Here is a 20,720-nt window from a genome sequence, read left to right as displayed (position 1 = left end):
GTGGCGGCTCGGGCTGCAGCCGCCGCACGGGACCAGCGGCTCTGGGCGAGCAGCGCCGGGCCAGCACGGAACGCGGCCCCGGCCCCGGGAGCAGCAGCCGCAGGGACGAGCCCAGGGAACGCGGTTCCGTGTCCCAAGGCCGGCGCTGGGCCGTTCACTCCTGGGCAGGCAGCAGGAGACCAACGCGGCTCCGTTAACTCCATCTCCGCCCGCACAGGGCCTCTGTCTGATAAACACCCCGTTCTCACCGCGCATCTGCCTTGCAATGGGACCACCATTTGTTCCCTGGTCCCCTTCTCCTTTCACTATTCCTTGGAGTCAGGTTTCCCCCGCTGTACGACTTGGCGTAAGAGACAAAATCCACCAAACTCTGGACATGAATAGCACAGAACCCAAAGGTGGCTGTAACTCCAACAACACACGTGGTGTCCAGCACATCCAAGAAGAGCAGCATCCGGGTAAAAGCAAAGAAAAGCTGCCAAAGTGTTTTTCAGAGTGTTATTTTCAGCCTGGCTGACCAGAAAGCAACGTTTTGGTGGCGGGGGTGGAAGGAGAAGAGGTGACAGTTTGAGCCCACGACGTGGAATGGAGAGGCTAGGGAAAAAAACCACCCAAACCAAACCAGTGCAAAAACAGTGCCTCTATTTAGAAGACAATAATACATTTTAAAAATACATTTCACTATCTAGATCTAATGGAAATACTTCTCAATGAGAATATTCTTTTCATCAAGGAAAAGAATACTTTCATGGTTTTTAAAGCGAGTTTCTACTTGACAAGTACAAAGGTGTAATGACCTCCCAAGGCCCTGCACATCCCTTATTCTGGCGCTGTGCTCGTATCCAGAACAGCCCGTGTAACTGCCCGGTCTGCGCTCACGTTACAGCACACGGCTGCTCACTGGGACACCAGCACCAGAGAGAAAAGGAACACCATTTCTGCACCCTCCACCATCAGGAACTATGTTGTGTTTTGGTTATTTAAAGTGAAGGACAAAAACCCCAAACCCTTAAGGATAAATATACTGCTAACATGCAACAGGATCCTGTGCGGAGTTAGAACGGTTAAAAGGTCTGTACGGAAAAGCATTTCAAATCATCGGCTTCTTTTTGCCTGGTAACTACAGACGCTTAACAAAGTTTCACTCGCTGTTCTGGATGAGTTGTACAAATCAGTTTTGTGAAAGGACCAACGACATTACTCATACACCGTCAGTGCACACTGGTAATAAGCAGCACGCAACACTGTACAGAAAGGACAATACTAGGCGGAAAGTGATCCCGTCCGGCGCTCCCGGGCGATGCGGAGCCTGCGGTGTTTCCAGAGGCTGCTTGGCAGCACACGCTCCTAAGGCCATTTGCAAATGTTACCCGCGTCGTTTCTGTAACGAACCCGGCCGTTTTATTTTCACAGATATAGTGGTTATAATCATCTGTGGCTGTCAGTGCAGGTACAAAGAGAGTGCGGGGCTGAGAAAAGCAGGAGCTCAAGCAGTTTCCAAATGTTGTTTTAAAGTTGTAACTTAGCTGGTACAAGTCTCCTCCACTGATGACACTGCAGATTCTCCTCCATCTCTATACCACAAAAAGTTACCCTTGACACCATCGTTTCTCCACAGTGGGCAACGCTGGGTGGTGGTAGTTGGTATTAGGTCAGCTTTAACAGTTTGTTCTTCAAGCTCAGATATTAAAGAAAATCTATTAAGATGTCCTGATGAGCGGGGACCTTTCCTCTTCAGTACTCTAAAAGAGGGGAAAAAAGGCAACACAGCACAGTTAAATGTGGCACATCAGGGAGGTGGGAAAGCTGGACTGCAGACAGGAGAGGAAAAAGCTCTTGGCTCCTACTTTTAGGTACAGTTTTCTGCAAGGGAACAAACACGGCACTGACAAAGTGCTGGCGGGTGGACGGCAGCTGGGGCAGGGACCACAGAGAGCTGAACTACTTCGGTTTGCAAGAAAAGCAACAAGAGCAACGTGGAGAGAACATGAAATGTGGGTGTGTGTCACTGTAGCCCCTGCGCAGGGCTCAGAGCTGGCAGAACTCGGGGCAGAGTGCCCGGCCAGGGATGGCTGTGATGCTCCGGCTGGGCCTGCCCGAGCTGGGCTGTGCGAGAGGGTGTTTGCTCACACGCTGCGAGAAAGCATACAGGAAACATCACAGAGAGAGAGCACGCTAGGGCCATGGCAGCTACAGGGAGAAAACAGCCTCTAGAGTACCCAGTCTGTCCGCCAACCAAAGGACCTGTGTTCTGTCTCGTCTGAACCCAGCTGCCCGGCCTATCTGGGGTGAAATCTTGGCATCAGCTTTCAACACGACGAGGAACCTTAATGCCAACATCATTCTCTGACAGAACTTTTCATGAACTGATGTACAACCAGTACTGTCTGGATGAAAACTTTGTGCATGCTGTTGTCTGTAAAAGTCACCTGTTCTTTGGTCATAAATTTGCATTATGCTTTTGAAAAATAATCAACTGGCACAACACAATCATCTCTACTGAGAACACGGTCAGACGGTTGCTGACGAAATGTGTCCATCAAATACCATGGACTTGTCAATCTTTTCCGCCAGGGCCCTCTAGACAGGCTGATTTGTTAAACTACTATTGGCAAGGGAATGAGGCACAGAAGACACGACCTGCCTTACCGTGTTTCTTACATGAGCTGCTTTCCTTTCTTTTGCTGCATTTATTCTGAGTCTACTAAAACTTCCCTTCCCTAGAAAGGGCATTTTAAACAAAAACAACATATAAAAATGATTGTGTGCAGAAAGACAGTGAACAAGTAAAGTCAACCAAAAGAAAACAAAATACAGGCAGATGTAAAAATCAACCAAAAGGAAATAAAACAGAGGCAGCTGTCTAGTCCAGGTGCTCCTTACCTCCTCACTTGCTCCCCGGGACCTGCACACAAGCACAATAAAAACAATCCCGAAAACGATTCCTAGAGCCATGATTACGAAGGGGATTCCAGTTACAACACTGGCTTCCAGCAGGACGTGCTTGAGTTTGCTGGCAGATTCTTCATCAATCAGAACACTCTGGAGCAGGGAGAGAAGAGATTTACTTTGAATTGCTTTACTTTTGTGAAGGGTAGGGAAACAACACTGCCACAGCTCTCCAGGTCTGCTTCATTGCTTCTGGACCTACTTTCCTTCTAAATACTCTCAGTTCTCCTTGCGTGGCCAGAGGGATAATCTAGTCTGCATTTCTAAATAGGGTGGTGATTTTAAACTCTCATTACAGGGGTGAAATAGTACAGGCCTGGAATAACGGTGTACATCACTGAAAGTGGTCCCCTGGAGTCCTCCTGGAATCCAGGGAATCCACTGATCCTACTTTATTTTTCTGGTTAGCTCAAAGACAGCGTTTCTGCAAGCGTAAACGTACCACGATGCTGCCAAGAAGTAACACAGATATTTACCTCGTTTATGTACATCACTGGGAACACTAGTGTTCGGATGTTGCCTGTTTCACTGTGGAAAAACAAACAACAACAAGTAACTACAAATTACGGGTTTTAACTTTTCAACTTGAGGGTTCTGAAGACGGAAACTGTCCCTAAAAACCCCTTTTTATTGTCAGTGTTGAAAATTGTTGAGGTGAGAAATCTCAGTGTCCAAGATGGAGAATAGATCCTGTTTTGGGAGCAACAGTGTATCTTGGGACTTGGTGGGGGAGAAAAAGAGGTTCATTACCAACTGCCTGAAGGCCAGCTCTGTGCCAGCCAGCGGGAGTGCTGAGCTAAGCCCATGCTGAAGGTCACTCATTTGTAAAACACAGAACTATTGTCCAAGCAACACGAGCACAGCAGCAAAAAAAAGCCCAGCATTTGGCACATGAGAATAACAGCTTACTTACAAGCGGTGTTAATATCCTCACCCCTGGGCACTAGAAAACACGGACACGCTATTCTGAAGAAACATCACCGACTATCCCAAGAGGACTGGGCAAATAAAGTATTAATACTTCTTTTTTAGTTATACTCCATAGCAAAGCTGTGCCAATCAATGTCAGCTCAGAAGCCGCTGCTGAGAAGCGATGGAAACTACAACATTTTTGTGTGCTGCCAGCTGTGAGGAGCAGAACGGCGCGTCTGCCTCCGGCCTCGGGTCCCAGCCCCGCGGCGCTGCGGCACAACAAACCCACAAACCAGAGCGGTACGGCTGACGCCGCCACAACCACCACGGGGAGCCTGGCCACAACATCCTGCTTGTCTGGAGTACTGTCTTTGCACATGGAACTGCAAGATCTACTTGGTCTGTGAGAGGAGAGGCCACTGTCACTCGTAACTGAGGTTTCACTGGATTTCTCTCTCTCACTTGCTCTTTCCAACCAATATTCCACCTGAACACTGCAGACAAGTTCATCTCGAATATCAAATCAGGTCAGAGAATACTTACAAAAATTCAGGTAGTTTTCTGATGTGGACGTTGATCTGCATCCGCTTGGCTGCTCGCAGGACAAGCCCCGTCAGCTGGGGAACAAAAGAAATCAGTGTCAAAAAAAAAAGCAGATGTAAGATAATAGGAACTGAGAGAATACAACCTCATCTTTGCACTGGTGTGGACGTGACAAGGCAAGAAATGACGCGCTTAGGGTTATTATTCATTTCCATTGACCAAAATGCTCTTGTAACTCGTTTACTGACATTCCAGTCTGCCTCTTAATTAAGGAGATGTGACGAGGCTGCAACAAAGATAAGGGTGCCATTGTGCTGTGCGAGCTTACACTTGGGCTACAGAGATCCCTTTCTTGCAGATCCAGCTGCAGTTTTGGAACAGGCTGCCAGCTGCAGCTGCTCGCTGTGCTCTCCCAGTGCTGCTGCAGGGGCTCTGCAATCCCAGCCACAGCACAGACCTTTCCTCCCAGAGTGAAGAACAGGTGCTGACGGTGAGCTGGTCACTTCTCACAGCAGCGCACCGCTGTGAGTGAGCGCTGCCAGCCCATGCGCGGCAGTGCTTTCCTCGTCCAAGCTGCATAACTGAGTCCGGAGAGTGGGTGCGCGGGGGACGGCTCAAGGCTCATTTGATGCAATAGAAAAAAACTGGGCGAGTAGGAGCAGAGTAACAGGAAGAACTTGGCACCAAACCAGACACCGAACAGCATCTGCGCCAGACCTTACGAGAAGAACTTCCTCCTGCTTCAGCTACACATAACAGCTGGATGAGTCAGAGCACCCTCCTTCTGCGAACCCAGCAGGTCATGGTTGTGCTTTCTCCTGACCTACATTCCCGTGTATGGACGCAGAGATCAGTGTAGAACTGGTTTTGGCTGGGATCCAGTTCATTTTCTCCACAGGAGCTGGTATGGGCTATGCTTTAGAACGGCGAGGAAAGCGGTGCTGGTGACACAGGGATGTTTTAGCTCCTGCTGACAGCGCTGACGCTGCCTCAAGGCTTTTGCTGTTTCTCACAGGCCCTCAGCGAGGAGGCTGGGGGAACAAGAAGCTGGGAGGGGACACAGCGGGACAGCTGATCCAAAGCTAGCAAAGGGATACCCTGTACCGTATGACATCATCCTCAGTGATGAGAAACGCAGGGAAGTTTGCCAGGGCTGCTGTTGCTCTGGGCCTGGCTGGCCACTGCTGGGCTGCTGCTGACCAGCTGGGGGTTTTCGGCATCACTTGTTTTTCTTCGCTTAGTTTCTCTTTGATTTTTTTTTTTTTTTACTTATTAAAGTGTCTTTCTCTCAATCCGTAAGGTCTCACTTCTGCGATTCTCTCGCCCGCCCTGCTGGGGCTGAGTGAGCGAGCGCCCGTGTGATGCTCAGGTGTCTGCGGGGGTTGAACCGCACGTGTGCAACCACGGACCGCCAGCTGCACGAGGACACCAGCAACTCTGCAAAGCTCCGTGACAGACGTCGTCACCATGCTTCTGCAGCTCTCCTCTCATCGCTCCGCACTATCTAAACTGAGTCCAACATCCACAGAATCTTCATTGATTTGCTCTTAGTCCGCATATCCAGCTTCTTCCACTTGAGGAAACCAGCGTCACGGTAACACCCAAATGACTGGGATGGCAGGGTGAACAGGACAAGAAACCTCATCTGCTCCTAACAAATATTTCATTACTAGTCTGATGACACCTCTAATTGCACAGGCAAAATGGGAAATGTATTGTAATGCTTGCTCTCCAGCAAAGTTTGCTCTATACGAGCAAATACAAATAGATCAGCTACACGTAAACCAGTACAGCTCCCCTGACATCAACAGGACTACAGCAATACACACCATCCAAGAAGGTGACATAAACCCATGTGCTTGAATTCACATAGGTATCCCTTTAAAAAAGGCTGCACTTACAGGATTGATGTCCAGAAACGTCTCATGATATTCCTTTTTCGGGTGCATGCCCTCTATGTCCTCTACAAACTTTGGATCTGCTTGGTAAAAATGTGGAGCTGATAGGAATATCGGAGCACCTGGAAAGTGAACACATAGGAAGTCACCATCTCAAAAAGGCAGAGCAGGATTCTAGGAAGACTCTGAGGACCTCATTAACTCTTCCCACTGTGTCATTTACAGTGCAAGGAAAAGTCCATTCTAGAGCTACAGAATCTACATTCTGACTCCCAGTCTTCAGAACAAGCCAAATTTTCCCTTGCGCAGCATTCACAGTGCCTCACGTCTCTAATTTGCATACTGGTCTTTTGCACTATTCTGATGTGAAAGCTACCTGGCTAAGAGCAGATGATAAACGTCCAAGTCGTTCAGTATGGATCCTTCCGATTCCTTGATTTAAACGATTGCTGGAGCAGATGACATCTTACAAGCACATCCCCTCAGATCACTACTGCAGTTTTGCAATCAATGGATCACTTGTTGGTGACTGCTTTCTCTGAGCAGTCATCTCCCTACAGGCCTCACCAAACTCATACATTTCAGACAGAAAGGACCGGTGTGTTCCAGCGGTGTGCTCCACCCGCTCCCCCGGTCACACACCTTGCTTGCAGACGCTGACGTTGAGCACCCCCGCGCCCGGGCAGTTTCCTGGCGGCACGCAGAACCCGGCGTTGTCGGGGTTAACCGTCGTGTTGGCAAACACCATGGCCGAGGGCACGAAGCGGTAGGTTGGGATGCCTGCAACACTTCCTGAGCTGTCGTACACCAGGTACAAAGATCTGCGAGGAAGAAAAGCCAGACCTAGATTTGCTAGTCTTGAGCTCACACCGACACCTGCTGCAGACATCTCCTTACTGATGCTTGTGTATCTACTTGAGCTTGCAGCAAGACACAGGCCTGGTTTAGGCCCACTGAAACGATCTGTGTTAAATTTAATAGGCTTTTCATCAGCAAATACACATCTCGTCCGTCAGCTGCTGCAAAAATACACAATAATGCACCAGCTGTGGTGCCGCAGGGACACCAACACCTGCCTTCAGCATTTCAGAGTCTCGCTGTGGTCCCCAGGCTGCTATTGCGTCGTGCGAGACAGTGCTGGTACACGCTAAGGAGAGGGACAGGGAAAGGAACACCATCGTGGAAGATAGAATAATTCCGGAATTTAGCATAACATACATCTGTATTAAATTAAATAAGAGATTTCAGGTCAGTTTTGTTCTTCACAGACAGCGAAATGGGGAAGACAGGAGGCCCGGTGCAACATTAAGGAAACACCAAGATTTTCTGCATCTTGTTGCACTTCAAACAGCATTATGTCAAGCCACGAATCTCTGAAGAGGGCAATTTGGGTTCTCTAAAGAAACCAGGGCACAGAGGAGGATTTTGGAGGAAAGAGGCTTTAGGCAAGGTTCATATAAATCCTTCTGTTCCCCTCATTACAAGCCTTGCAGGGCAGTCCAGCCTGTCTTTCCAGTTATCTTCCAAATTTTCACTTTATTTATTTATGTCTACATACATATAAATGGCACATCTGTAACTTAATGCAGATTGTCCTTCATACCATGAATAAATGCAGATTGTCCTTCATACCATGAATAAATGCAGAGCACTCACACTGTTAAATAAAAGCACGGAAGAAAAACACCAGCCTAACGAGAAACCTCAACAGGAATGAATGTAAATGCTCTGCTTTAAAGTGTGAGCAAGGTTTTCTTCTTCTTACCTGCAGAAATCAGAAGAAAAGATATAAATGTTCTCATCTTTGCTAATTAGCGGGTGAAAGGATGTCCCGTCTGTTCCATTGATCATGTTACACTCCTCTGTTGTCCACCAGCTCAGTGACCTGAAGAAAATGAAGCGAAGAGGAAAGGTTAAAGGATCTTTGAGCGGCGGTCAGGCAACGATGCCAGTGCGTGGTCTCAGCATGTGCTCATCAGCCCTGTACCTGTTCAGAGGGAGCGACCACAGCACTCTGCTCGCTAAGGGCAGGCACTGTCTTCTCCTAATCAAATCACACACCAAAATAAGGGGGGGCTGCTCTGAAGGCAGAGCTGCTAAGAGCTACCACCATCCTCAGAACAAAAGGTCCTTTTTATTTTGTAAACAATGCTCATGTTCATCCAAAATGTGAAAAGGGGCAGATTTTGACAGAAGCCTGACCAGACTGAAAAACTTACTCTTGTCCTTTCCATTCCACAATCCTCGAGAAGTTAAGGTAGCTGCTTTCCCCACTCAGGAAGATGTATTCTCCATCATCAGTTCCATTCATCTGCAAACAGATACGCAAGTTGTTCATCGCTCCACTCATTCTGTAACACCTGCCTGGGAGCTGCGAGGGGCTGGCAGGAGTCTGAGCTGTCATCAGCTCAGAGAAACCCTGCACTGCTGGACTCCCCCTGGGGAAGTGCAGTTCAGTCAACTCCACCTTGAATGTCATGAGGTGACTGAGCTGGATTCTCACACAAGTGAAGAAAGCTTAACATTAGATTAGCTTTTTTTTCCTTCGAAATTTGCCACTGAAAAAACAGCCCTTGGCAATGAAAGAAATAAACCCACCGACAACAGCCTGAGCACTGCACAGATCTCCAAGAAACGAGGAGTCCCCGCAGCCCAAGCTGCCTTACAACCAGGAACACCGGGGAAGGCAGGAACGGCTCCAGCACAGACATAACGTGCCATTTTTCTAGGAGTCTGCACAACCTGCTGCCCAAGGCCCACGTTACTCAAGCAAGCACGGGCAACAGTGCAGTGGTTTACATCCACCCTTGGAAAGATTATCCCTAGCTGACAATGGGGAGTGAGATAAAGCCTCAGAGCTGTGCTACCCGCCGGTACCCAGCCGCATCTTTTGCTGCCCCCAGCCCTCCCGCTGGCCCAGGGAGGCACGTCCTCTCTGCCGGCTGGGGGTGACAGTCCCAGCTCCGCAGCACTGACACACTGCCAGCCTAAAGCACCACAGAGTCTCGGACACCAGTTACCTTATTGAAGAAACCAAATACTGGATCGATCTCGGGGTGCAGAAGATGAATGGTTGACAGGAGTCTGTCTTTGTAGCCCCACAGTAATTCGTGAACGGTGCGAACCGTGAACAGGGATTCTTGGTACAGGAGCAGCAGCAGCTCGGTGGCAAACTGAAGAGAGGTTGACCTGGTCCACTCCATCGCAGTCTGCCGAGGTGGTGAAATAAGGCAGAAATGGTCAGATTTATTGTGTATAATAATGATAAATCGTGTATAATAATATCTATTTTATTTAAATATATTTATTGTATATAAATGTATAAAAGTTTTTATTGTATATAACAATAATAACTAATACCAGCTGCATACAGCACAGGCATGTTTGAGCATTGCACATGTTTCAGCCGTGTTTTCAGTGTCACAATTTGCACTCAGCAGCTCGGTCACGCCTGCAACTGCCGCAGTCTTAACAACGGATTTTAACCGAAATGTGCAAAGCCTTCTAAACAGGCTGAATTTCACACATATATTACAGCTGAACATGTGCTTTGAATTTCACCCTTCAGAAGTTATGCTTTACATTTAAAAAAGACACTTAATAATACCAAAATTTCTTTCCTTTGTAGCTAACAAGTGATTTTACAACATGTCTTAAAACCCAAACAACAAAAAAGGGAATATTCCTTGGGTGAAGCAAACTGTACTTCTTCTAGTACTGCCTGTTGCAGTACATCACAGTCAAAAATCTGAACAAGAGTTAATATTTACCACCACTCAAATGCCTGGGAGGAACTGTAAATGCTGTGACTGCAGTGTGCAACTTTTAGCAAGCTGAGTCCTATCTAATGCTATATGTAGTGCATTAATGTATTCATTCATAAAATCTGATGGAGATTTTTGGAAATGCTGGGGGAAAAGTAGAAATGAACGTGCTCTGTAATTGAAGTCAATTAAACCAGTACGAGGAGTAAATGCTGAGTTGGGCAACCAACAAGTCCTTGAGCACCTTCTGATTGCCTTTGTGAGGTATGATGGATTTTATCTGCGTGTTCTCGTACTGCTTCTGCAGGAGACCAAGAATAATGGCCTGCCTCTGATCACCAAAATGACTCTTGCTCTGCAGAGCAGTTTCACCTAACACAGTCTAGGGGTGCATGTCTTTAATTTTACTCTGAGACACCTTTTCATTTGGCTGTAGCTGAAACTCTTCTACTGTAATATTTTTTTTCAGTTTGAGATGCGGACTTGGATGCAATTTTTGCAACTTTGAGAAAAACAGCCCCAAGCATCCCAAACCTTCCTATTCAAAAGTCCGAGTTCCTCCTGTGTGTTTGATACCACTAATTTCCTAGCTTCAATTCCTCCTGAAAAGCCAGCAAACCTGACTTGGGCTCCTCTCTGCAGTGTGTGTCAGCTCTCGGGACAAGAGCAAGGCACTAACACAACAGAGGTGTGTGGCGAGGGGGGAACACCATAAAACCCACACCAGTCCAAACCCCAACTGAAGGCAGCGTCTGCCCCAGCTTAAGCTGCCTCTCCTGTTCTCAGTCACCTTCCTCTAGCACAGACCCAGGGACAGTCTGAAGCAACAAGCTGCTGGTTGTGAAGTGTGGTAGGATGGTTTCCAGGCAGAAATGAAGGAGAACTCACCACTGCAGGAATATTGACTGTTCTCATCAGGTCCACTTCAGGGTCTCCAACTGACTTCTCACGTTCAAACACATATGTCTTTGGATTCAGAGCAGACACTTTGGTACCGTTGTCCAAAAACTGAACATGCACCCTCGGCCTGTATTCCCTGCAAAGGAAGAGAGTTTGTTCTTTAATCAAGTTCAACATGTACACATAATATTAACTGCGACCAACTTGTAGCTACTCCACTGCTTTACACACATAAAAGGTAGGATTTTGAGTTCCTTAGGAACAGACTCGCTTTTGCTACTGCCAACATCAGCAACAGAACCACCTTTGTGTCAGCGTGAGCTGAATTCACCCCTCACAGGGTGCTTCCAAAAATGCCACCCCACACGCTAATTGCACTTTACATTTTTGCCTCATCTTTAAGAATTGCAGGGAAAGAGAACAATTCCAGACAGTACAGAAGGATGTAGAGTCACTACAATATGGGACTGCCCTTGAAGTGTAATTTGAAAATGAAACTTTGCCTCTTTGCTGCAGGCAAAACTCACTCCCAGGCAGAACAAGATGTAGGCTTCACCAAAGTCTCATCAACCTGGCCTAAGAACCTACCGGAATCTTTCTGCTGGCTTCAAAGTACTGTGCACTAGATCTTCTGGGCTTACATGTGACATGACCAGAGATCAAACCTCATTTTAGCAATTCTCCTTTAATTCTCGGGTAGGAATCCTGGACACAACAGAAAATTCAACTGAATTTCTGCCCCAAACTGCCCACAGCCTGGGCGGCTGCTTCTGCACTCAGACAAGCAACATAAAACTCAGGATTGCTGACAAACGAATGTAATTGGCAAGAAACATCCAATGCTACCCTGCTGGCCCGATGAGGAAGTCAGTTCTTAATTACCTGGAGACACGTCATAATCATCATTTAGTCTGTTGCTGATACTGTTTTACAAACCAGGAACATGCAATTCTGCAGAACTCGGTGGCTCAGGCTCAAAATGTGTCTTCAGCAGATGAGAAAAGGGAAATGGGAGGTTATCTGCTGGTGGCGCGATCCTTTTGCAATACACAAGGTGAAATGCACCACATTCCGTAAGTCCACATTCCCTCAGGACTTTGTTGACTTTTAGATTGCTTTGCTTCCTGTGTAGATTTTAAGTACCAAGATGCAACGGTGAATTATTCTGCAAGACCCTGTACTGGGATGTTTTCCATTCATTTCAGATCGCAGATCCTGCCTTGGCTGCACTAGATCCATCAATGCAGCTTCACGACAGGGCTGTATTACTCTAGTCTTTCAAATTTAAAGCAAACTGGAAAGTCCCCTGAAACTGTTGTTGTTACAAACCAACCACCTCTCACCTCCCTTGTGCAAACTGTATCTACCACCCTTCAGCGTCCCACCACCCAGGAATGCTTTGGTCTGGCTTAATTTGGCAAGAGCCTCTTGTACGGCCATCTCTGCACCCTAGGGCTTGATCAGAGGGGATGGGAATTAAGAGTTGTGAAGTGCCTGGCCCAAAATAGGCCAGAGTTAACCTGAGAAGCCTCTCTGATTCTAGAAGGGCTGGAGAGGAAAGCAATACTGCTTAGGGACATGAGCAGGAGAATCTCAGATGATACACACAAAAAGCTGTAAATGTGTGCAAGGCCAGAAAGTATATGAGTGTTCTTCTCTGGGACTCAGCAGGCTTGGGCAGATAAGCAGCTTGCGTTTTATAATTAATTAGTTTATATTAAAAATATAAAATCCAAGTGCAAATCAACTTGCAGGATTTAAAAACACAAGCACTAATACATTTTTGTTATGGAATCCATCTCTGCACTAACTGGGTTTACAACTCAGGTCAAAACCATGAGCTGTTTCAAGCCCAGTCACGCAGAAGAGATTCTGTTTAGCTGTCTCACCTGTCTGCCACTCACTGGATTTTTTGCCCCGCTTGTCTGGACAATTCACTTCCAGCCTTTCTCCGCAACATCCCATTTTATAAAAACACTGAGCCATGCACTTCATGGTAGGGCGTTTTAGTTGTTCTGCCACATGCTAAACCTAAATAGGTCTTGAATGCCTTGTTACCTCGGCCTGTGAGACAAACTCGGTGTTTGTTCTCCAGCTCGAGCCTGCAGTTCCGCCTGCAACATCCCTGCGCGTCCCTGCCCTCCCACACGCCTCTCTCTCCCTCCACCCAGCGCTGACAGTCGCTACAGGCGGCAGCCACAGCCAGGCGAGGACTACAGAATCTGCTGGAGAAAGAGCACTCCGCTTGCCTGTTTCTTCTATCAGACGGAGTGCAGCACGACCCAGTCCTGTTTGGACATGTCATGGTCTGGCTCACCAAACAAGCCAGAAGCCACAGAAGCGCGGCGTGCTGCAGTGCGCAGCCTCCCCACGCTGCCGTAAACAACCCGCGGAGAGGCTGCTCGGAGCCAGCCCACGGTGTGTGTTGCAGCGGAAGGCTCTCCCAGCGAGCCACAGACCAGCAGCTCAGGCTGGGCCTCTCCTTAGGCTCGGCCCAACCCAGCCAGCTACACCACCAGCCCTCTCCAGCCCACTGAATTCTCTCATGGATAAGACGCAGCTTCACAAACCGGGATGTGCGTGACACCCAGGAAACACTCGGAGCTGAGGAAGGGGGAAAAGAACAGGTAGCAAAAGGCACTGAGTACGAGGGCACAGAAAACCACAGGCTCAAGTGGTTTCATGTAGTCCTCTTAGATCCAGATCTACTCCTATTTATCTTCCTGACCGAGAATGCACTGCTGACTACCAGCGTTTTACTACAGAGACCTGAAGAACAGCGTGGGAGGTGGAAAGCTTTTGTATCTTGCCTCCAGTTCTACTGGTTTATTGCAAGGTATTTTGACGAAGGATCACGTGTGGTTTGCCAAGGCTCAACAGCCACGATACTGAAATACAGAGGAGATACAGGAAAAGATTGATGGCAGAGCGTGAGGCAAAGCTGAGGTGTGGGAGGAAAGAAACAAAGCAAGACCTACTGCAGAGACCGAAGCAACCACAAAGCCTCTCCCTTTTATTCTATACTCTTGTTTTTCAAATAGTAACAACCAGATCCTGATAATTTTGGAGTTTAGGTAAAGACACATCCTTCTGCTGAGTCTGAATGAGCGTGTGTGACCTGAAGTGAGACTGACAATGAGAAATCAGCCTTTTTGCTGTGGTTCTCATACCTCCTTGACTTCGAAGGCCATAATGCTTCCTGCTACAGGACCTACTCCTGGTTTACACCGCTGTGTGTGGCAGAGCAGAATGAAGCTCTGAAGAGAAACTCATTTGTAAGGTGACTTTAAAGTCTCTCCATGTGCACCTGAATCAGACTGGTCAGTGTGTGGCTGCTACAGCTCCAGCACTACACATGGTTACTGAGCTTTATAGTGTTTTGTAGGTTTTACAGCGAGGCTTGGCTGAGAGAGATCCCCCAGTACCATTCTCTAACTGGTTTTCTGGTCACATTATCACTGATGTGCATTGTGCAATTCCAGCGAGGAACTCACTTCTGAGTGAACACATGAATCACGCTCTGACGCAGCACTCCGTCCCACAGACTCTCAAATACCACCCAACCAGCCGCTGTTTCTTTTCTCAGAAAACGGCCAGGATGCAGCCAACTTCCTCCGTGTTCAGCAGCTGAGGAACAGCAGCACACAGGCAAAATCTGGGAGAAGTCACTGCCTGAGTGTGAATCAGCCGGCAGGTTGTCCAGGTGCCAGCCAGTTGTACTGTTTGGGTGGTGTATGCCCACGCTCCCCTCAATAAACTTTCACACACACGTTAACAGCTGGGTTTTCTCCCAGAATGGGATCCCAAGCACTCTGCAGCCCACTTTTTGACCGCTCGCACACAATGGCTTTAGCAAAATACGAAAATAGTGAATGGTCTCACCGGTAGGTGTATGGCCCTATTTCCTCCACAAGAGGAGTATCGCCTTGAAGCACTTCTAAAGGATTGGTCACGTTAAAAAAGTAGAACTGCATGTAGACTGGCGGAGGGGGATCCTCCCAGGCTTCAAAGGTTTCCGTGCCGTTTTTCAATACTGTTCCCTGGAACAAGAGACAGACAAATTAGCTGTTAATGATAGATGCTGTATGACATTTATAGGAAAGAAAGGAATTCTGTGACAGTCTATTTAGTAATCAATAAAACATGGACCTACAAAAGAAAAGCTATAAATAATTATTTATGACAGAAGCACTTAAGTAATGAATCAGTAATTCCTTTGCCTACCAGCACATACATGTTATAAGGAAAGTCACAACCTCATCTGTATGTAGCTCCACTAGAAACACGAAATGCAGGTCTCAACCCCTCATTTTATTACCATTTGAGATAAACTTCACTCCAACTATAAAAGCACCAGCACTAACACCCCCAAAATCAAGGCTTTTCATATGGTTAAAATGTGGTTTGGTACTGTGGTAGCAAAGAAAATCAGCTGGCAGAGTGGAATTTTCAGGAATAAGCATAAAGAAAACTGTATCTTTGAAAGCTGTATCACCTGTAGGCAGAAGAAGAGGGGGGAATAATTTGCAGTTCAATGGGTCTCATCAACACTCGCTCTTTATTCTTCAGAGAAAACAAGTCAGATACTGTAAGCACAAGCTCAAAGCGGGCGGGCTGGCCAGCTGCCCTTTCTTGTTACTGTTCATACGTCTCAGCTTTATCAGCCACAGTTGCCTCACGATTCATTCTTGGCCTTCCCACTGAAGGGGCGGTTTTCCATGCAGATTTTGATTTCGAATGCTTAGGTAAAGAGAAGACTGTTTCACAGGAGAACGTATCGGCAGGAGCTGGGGATGGCAGCAGATCCTGGACGGCAACGCGTGCCAACCCAGCTGGTCGTGCCTCACGGTCGCAGGCTGCGGGCCTCGGACCCGGAGATGCCGTCCCAGCGAGGTGCGAGGGTTTCAGGGCAGTCCCGAGTGCGCAGCTGTCTCGCTCTGTGCTGCCGTGTCTTGACCATACTTCACACACGGGAAATAAAACTGAGCTTCCCCTCCTGGATGTAACAGTTTCTGCCAGCGGTGGTGGGGTGGGATATGGTACTCAATGTTTTTGGAACCTATGCTGAAAATTTAGTTTATTTTTTCCTGGAACTGCAAAATGTTCTAATTCTAAGAGACAGTTTTATGTGTGGGTCTATGACAGAACTGAATCGCAACTTTTAAAGACAAGCGATAGGGTCAGCTTTCAGACCAACATGAGCCGGCTTCCCCGAGCCTGCACCTTGGGCATGGTCTGCTCAAAAGGACCATCTGAACTCATTGTTCGTCTAAGCCTCCACACTGAACCGTGCTGAGAGACCTGGTATTTCACATTAAACAACAATAACAATGACAAAGATCAATATATAACCTAAATCAGGGGCTAAAATATCTTCCTTGTCCTTTTAGGCCCTAAACACTCCAGACAATCCAGCTCTAGAGATGGCTGGCAGCAAATGTCCAGGGCAATTTCAAGGGATTGAAAACCAAAGCATTTCCTAAAATTATCAGTGTAAGGTATATGGCATAAAGAAAGCATTTGAGGTAAATGACTGATTGCCCAAGTTTGGAATTAGGCGCATAGCTCAAAGACTGTTATAGTCATAAAGTGCACACTTATGGCAATAAAATCCGCCACCATGTAACCAACATACAGCACAGAACAAACACTGCTAGCAGCTAGGGAGGCCTTCCTCCTGTGGGCAGCTATTTCGTTCTTGTTCATGACAGGGGGATTTTCCCTGGAGTTCCAGGTGCTGACACCAAACAGCTATTGGACAGGTGGGACACAGGATGTGGCACGGCTCTTCCGCTCACAAAACGCCAATCAGACCGGCAACTCAGACAGAGAATCAGTTGACAAGATCTGAACGGCTCCTGGGCAAGGTGCTCCCCCTGCCCTCTCACCTCACATCTGGCTGCTGATCGTCGAGGGGTGTGAAGTCCGACGCTGGGCTGCGCTCCCCGCTCTTCCCACAGCCGCGCTGTGTCCAAGAGCAGATTTGCCTTTGCCGGTCTGCGGCTGGAAAGGACGCAGCACACAAATCCCCCGGGGAAAGCCGGCCCACCCTCTGGGGTTCATGGGTCCTGGCTTTGGACACGGGTGCTTCAGCTGCTCCAGAATGAGGTCTTGCACTTCAGCTGTGGTTGAGACGGCAAAGACAGCTCTTCACTGCAAGTCAGCTCCGTTCCAGGGCTGCGGGAAAGCCCTCAAAGGGGCACGAAATTCCTGTCATAAGGGCAACTTCTTGTCCCTTCTGCAGCTCCTCCCATGACAGAGAGGTTGCGGAGAATAAGCAGGGCCAGACTGCAGAGATGACATTTCATGCCCGATGCCCTGGACTGCGGAGCACAGAGCTGAAAAAGCTCAAGTCTTGCCACATTTTGAGGGCAAATTGAGATTTGTCTATTTGCACAAGATTTTCTAAGCTGCCTACACAGTTACACAAGAGATACCAACTTTCTAGACCCCACACAAAGGAGAAAAAGCTCACGTGGGATAGAGCACATGTGGAAAGCAGCCGAATCAGCAGAGTGACTGGGAGCACGCTGCTCTGGGGCTGAAAGCTGCACTTGTGCACTCTGTGTGTGTGGCTCCTGGAGAAGGCCGGGACGGAGTCACCGGCTAGCGCAGGGAGGACACTCGATCCTGTGCAGTCCAGATGTACTCCAGCACCAGCTGAGGAGCGGAAAGCAGGAATAGACTGGCTCTGGAAACTTGATCCTGCATTACGGAAAGCCCTGCTGAGCAAATACCAACTTACTCTTACATAATCAACCATTAAGGGTAAGGAGCATGCAGCTAAGAGATAATACGCGTAAGGAGGATCACGCCTAATTCCTGACAGTCCTATACTCTCCCAGTAAACCACTTTTTTTACGCCACTGATCCTTTGACAGGAGCATGAAAGAGCCTTGAAACTAGAACTTGTGCTGTGATGCAGAGCATGACAGACTCCTTTCCAAAGAGACCTGAGAACTGGGAGATGAACAGCACATGCCTATGCAAAGCTGTGCTGATTCGGCTTGGTTTGCATACAACTTTGCCTGCGTTAACACTCACATCACTTCAGACCTGGCTTTCAGACTGCACGGGCTGCCGATCAAACGACTTCAGGATAAACCACCCATTACCCACGCTGCGTTCCAGCACGGCAGGGGCAGGTACCAGGGAACAAACACTGCAGGAGCAGCTGTACGAGCAGTTCCCGAAGAGACGGCGACACACCAGCAAGCTGCACACAGCCTATGGTAGCAGGTTCTTTTGGCTATGGCCTGAAGTTTAGAGGCACACTTCAAAGAGTCACGGCTTGTTTTAAGCTGATTGCCAACCTAAAACTGCAGTAAACCCAACTGATTTAAGGCAATATAGCTTTTAGGTTAGGAAATGCTCCCTGTCAATACCCCAAAGAAAAGTACATTGGTTAGGACATCGCCAGGGATCAGCAGACTTTAGCCACCAGTTAGACAACAGCACTGGTCAAATAACTCCATTTGTTAACGCTCTTGGTTTCTCCGAATAACAGAGAGGATGGTATTCCCCAGACTAAGCAGACAAATGATTATTAATTTACATGTTTCACAGGTATTTTCAGGGAGACAGCCGATGAGCGGTTATTAAATATGAGAATTACTGACGCTAATACAACCGACCTTTCTCACCGGACCACCAGATACGTGCAAAGAGCCAGTGTGAGAGGAACAAAAGCTTAGGTAGACCACAACCAACGATGCGCTCCACATTCCTAACAATGCCAGGATGGGTGTCCCCAAGTGTGTGAAACGCCTGGCCGCCACCACCCAGCCGGAGAAACCACCACGTGTTTCAGCCCATAGCATCTCTGGCTGAGCTCCAGGGGCGGCAGCAAACAGAGCAGCAGAACAAGCTTCTGTACGAGAACTGCCAGGAATCTATGATGGGATGGCCAACAGGAGGGGTGCTCTAGGTCTCCCCCTCCTTTAGATGCTGCTGCTCCTCACTACAGCTGCTGCCTCGCAGCCACCGAGGCTGCCGCAAGAGAACTGATTTTTACTCATATTTACTCCATTTTTGCCCAGCCCAGGCCCAGTGCAGCCTGAGCTCCATCTCAAGCTCCAGCCTGGCCAGACGGTGCAGGGCACAGGGGTTTCGCTGCCCGGGGGTGCTCCTGCCATCGCCCGACCACAGCTGGAGCAAGGAGGGAGCCAGAAAACACCACCCACCAGCCCCCTCCCTCTCCTCCCAGGGTTATTTCGAGAGGGAATAAACCAGTCAAGAGGAATAGGGGTGGGAATCCTCCATTCTCTCACCTGTTTCACTTGCAGGTCCACGACGGTCTGGAAGACGTGCGCCACCAGCAAGGAGATGCTGGCGATGAGCAGCGTCATGGCCAGGACCCCCACGGTGACGAGGCACAAGGACTTCATGGCTGCTCCGGGAAACGGACCCGGCCGACGCCGCCGCTGCCAGCGCCGAGCTCTGGCCGGGCGCAGGGGGCGGGCAGCGGCCGAGCTCCGCCCGCCGGCCCGGAGGAGCCGCCCCGCAGAGCCGGGGCTGCCGGCGTGCGGAGGGAGCGCCTCTGGGCCCGGGGACGGAGCGCGGCCCGGCCCGGGAGGGCTTGGGACCCGGGGCCCAACGCAGCACGCTGGGCGCTGTGCCCTGCTTACCGGGAAAGAGAAAAACGCCCGCGAATAATGTCTGGTTTTGTGTTCCTCTCGGCGCGGGCACGGCCGAGCCTTCCGTCTGCCGCGGGTGGAACTGCCGGTGCGCGCTCCCACTGCAGCAGGCGCGTTCCTGAGGGTTTCTGGGGAACAAGCAGGAAAAGAGCTATTCTTCAGCGAGAGGGGCAGGGAAACACTTGTGAGCAACACAAACTGCCGCTAGACCGAAACAAGCTGCGTATTCTATCGCAGTTCAAACCGGTTTAGTTTCCACTAACACATTCAAGCCGCTCCTAGGAAATAAACGGATGGACCCGTGGCTCCGGCTGCCCACCCATCATCACCTCTGGCGCGCTGCCCGCAGGAGGGAAGAACCTGCGAGAGGGGCTTTCTCAGAAACAGATGCTGTGCTAACTGTTTGCCATCACAGCTTTCATGCTGCATAAGAGGAAGGAAAGCCCCCGTGATACCGGGCTCCTGTCCCACAGCCACAATCACACTGCCAGCAGCACTGGTGTTCTCAAAGTCATTAATCCATTCCCCTCCTCGTGCCCTTCCAAACCATGGGGCCAAGAGCCATCCCCAGCCTGGCCCAGATAACGCCTGCCCTAGAGGAGAGCAAGCAGACCCTCAGCTGGGTTTCCAGCTCAGACAGATGGAAACAGTTTTCTGGACAAATATGAACTTCCGTTAATTGTAATGGTAGTGGACAATGTTATGTTACTACGTGCCTTTTCCTTTTTGCTTATGAAAGGTTATGAGGTCACATTTCATGGTTGTTTGGGAAACTAGAATTTTGGTGGTTCCACTCGTGCATTAACAATAAATGATTGTTCTGGCAGCTTGTTTTTGTTTAGATCCCCACTCGGAAGCTCCATTTCACCACCATCTCTTCCAAAAGCAAGCAGCAGAGTAAATCATTAGAATCTGGTTTTGAAGGCTAATTGAACTACAGGAATAGAACCTTCCATGGGAATTCTCCCCCTGAAACCATAAACCTTCCCTTACGCCATCAAAGATTGCCCTTGCTGCAGACTACTGTAGCGACTATTTTTACAACAGCCGCCTCCTCCTGCAGCACATGAAACACGTTTGCCACGGTTGCTGAACCTGTGGAATGGAGATCTCTTTCT

General features: G+C 48.7%; 2 protein-coding genes across 9 annotated transcripts in view; both read right to left on the bottom strand.

Annotated features, from left to right (window-relative positions):
• Positions 1–625: 625 nt before the first annotated feature.
• On the bottom strand, positions 626–19,464 carry SCARB2 (scavenger receptor class B member 2). The gene is made up of 12 exons (XM_065836305.2): positions 19,237–19,464; positions 14,849–15,006; positions 10,955–11,102; positions 9,323–9,511; positions 8,522–8,613; positions 8,068–8,187; positions 6,945–7,123; positions 6,306–6,424; positions 4,405–4,478; positions 3,426–3,477; positions 2,884–3,042; positions 626–1,742 (listed from the first exon to the last, which is right to left on the bottom strand). The coding sequence occupies exons 1-12, from the start codon at positions 19,351–19,353 to the stop codon at positions 1,701–1,703; spliced, it is 1,449 nt and encodes a 482-aa protein (XP_065692377.1). The 5' UTR covers positions 19,354–19,464; the 3' UTR covers positions 626–1,700.
• Positions 19,461–20,720, bottom strand: part of CCDC158 (coiled-coil domain containing 158) — a 41,681-nt gene continuing 40,421 nt past the window's right edge. For 4 of the 8 annotated variants that reach the window (XM_071808312.1, XM_071808311.1, XM_071808314.1 and 1 more), the window contains one exon: positions 19,462–19,730. The gene's annotated coding sequence lies outside the window, so the exon portion shown is untranslated. Of the gene's footprint in view, positions 19,731–20,720 lie in introns of all 8 variants that reach the window. The other 4 variants (XM_071808313.1, XM_071808315.1, XM_071808316.1 and 1 more) reach the window with 2 other exon arrangements.

Source organism: Patagioenas fasciata, chromosome 4, assembly GCF_037038585.1.
Source record: "Patagioenas fasciata isolate bPatFas1 chromosome 4, bPatFas1.hap1, whole genome shotgun sequence".
Classification (NCBI taxonomy): domain Eukaryota; kingdom Metazoa; phylum Chordata; class Aves; order Columbiformes; family Columbidae; genus Patagioenas; species Patagioenas fasciata.
The sequence above is the reverse complement of the archived record's forward strand: the minus strand, read 5'-3'. Positions and strand labels throughout refer to the sequence as shown.

Excerpts from the sequence above, each read along its gene's own strand:
- SCARB2 (XM_065836305.2), bottom strand. The coding sequence starts at position 19,353 with ATGAAGTCCTTGTGCCTCGTCACCGTGGGGGTCCTGGCCATGACGCTG. Across the intron at positions 9,512-10,954 it reads CAGTCAATATTCCTGCAGTG|ACTGCGATGGAGTGGACCAG; the intron begins GTGAGTTCTCCT and ends CCACCTCGGCAG. Across the intron at positions 8,614-9,322 it reads TATTTGGTTTCTTCAATAAG|ATGAATGGAACTGATGATGG; the intron begins GTAACTGGTGTC and ends ATCTGTTTGCAG.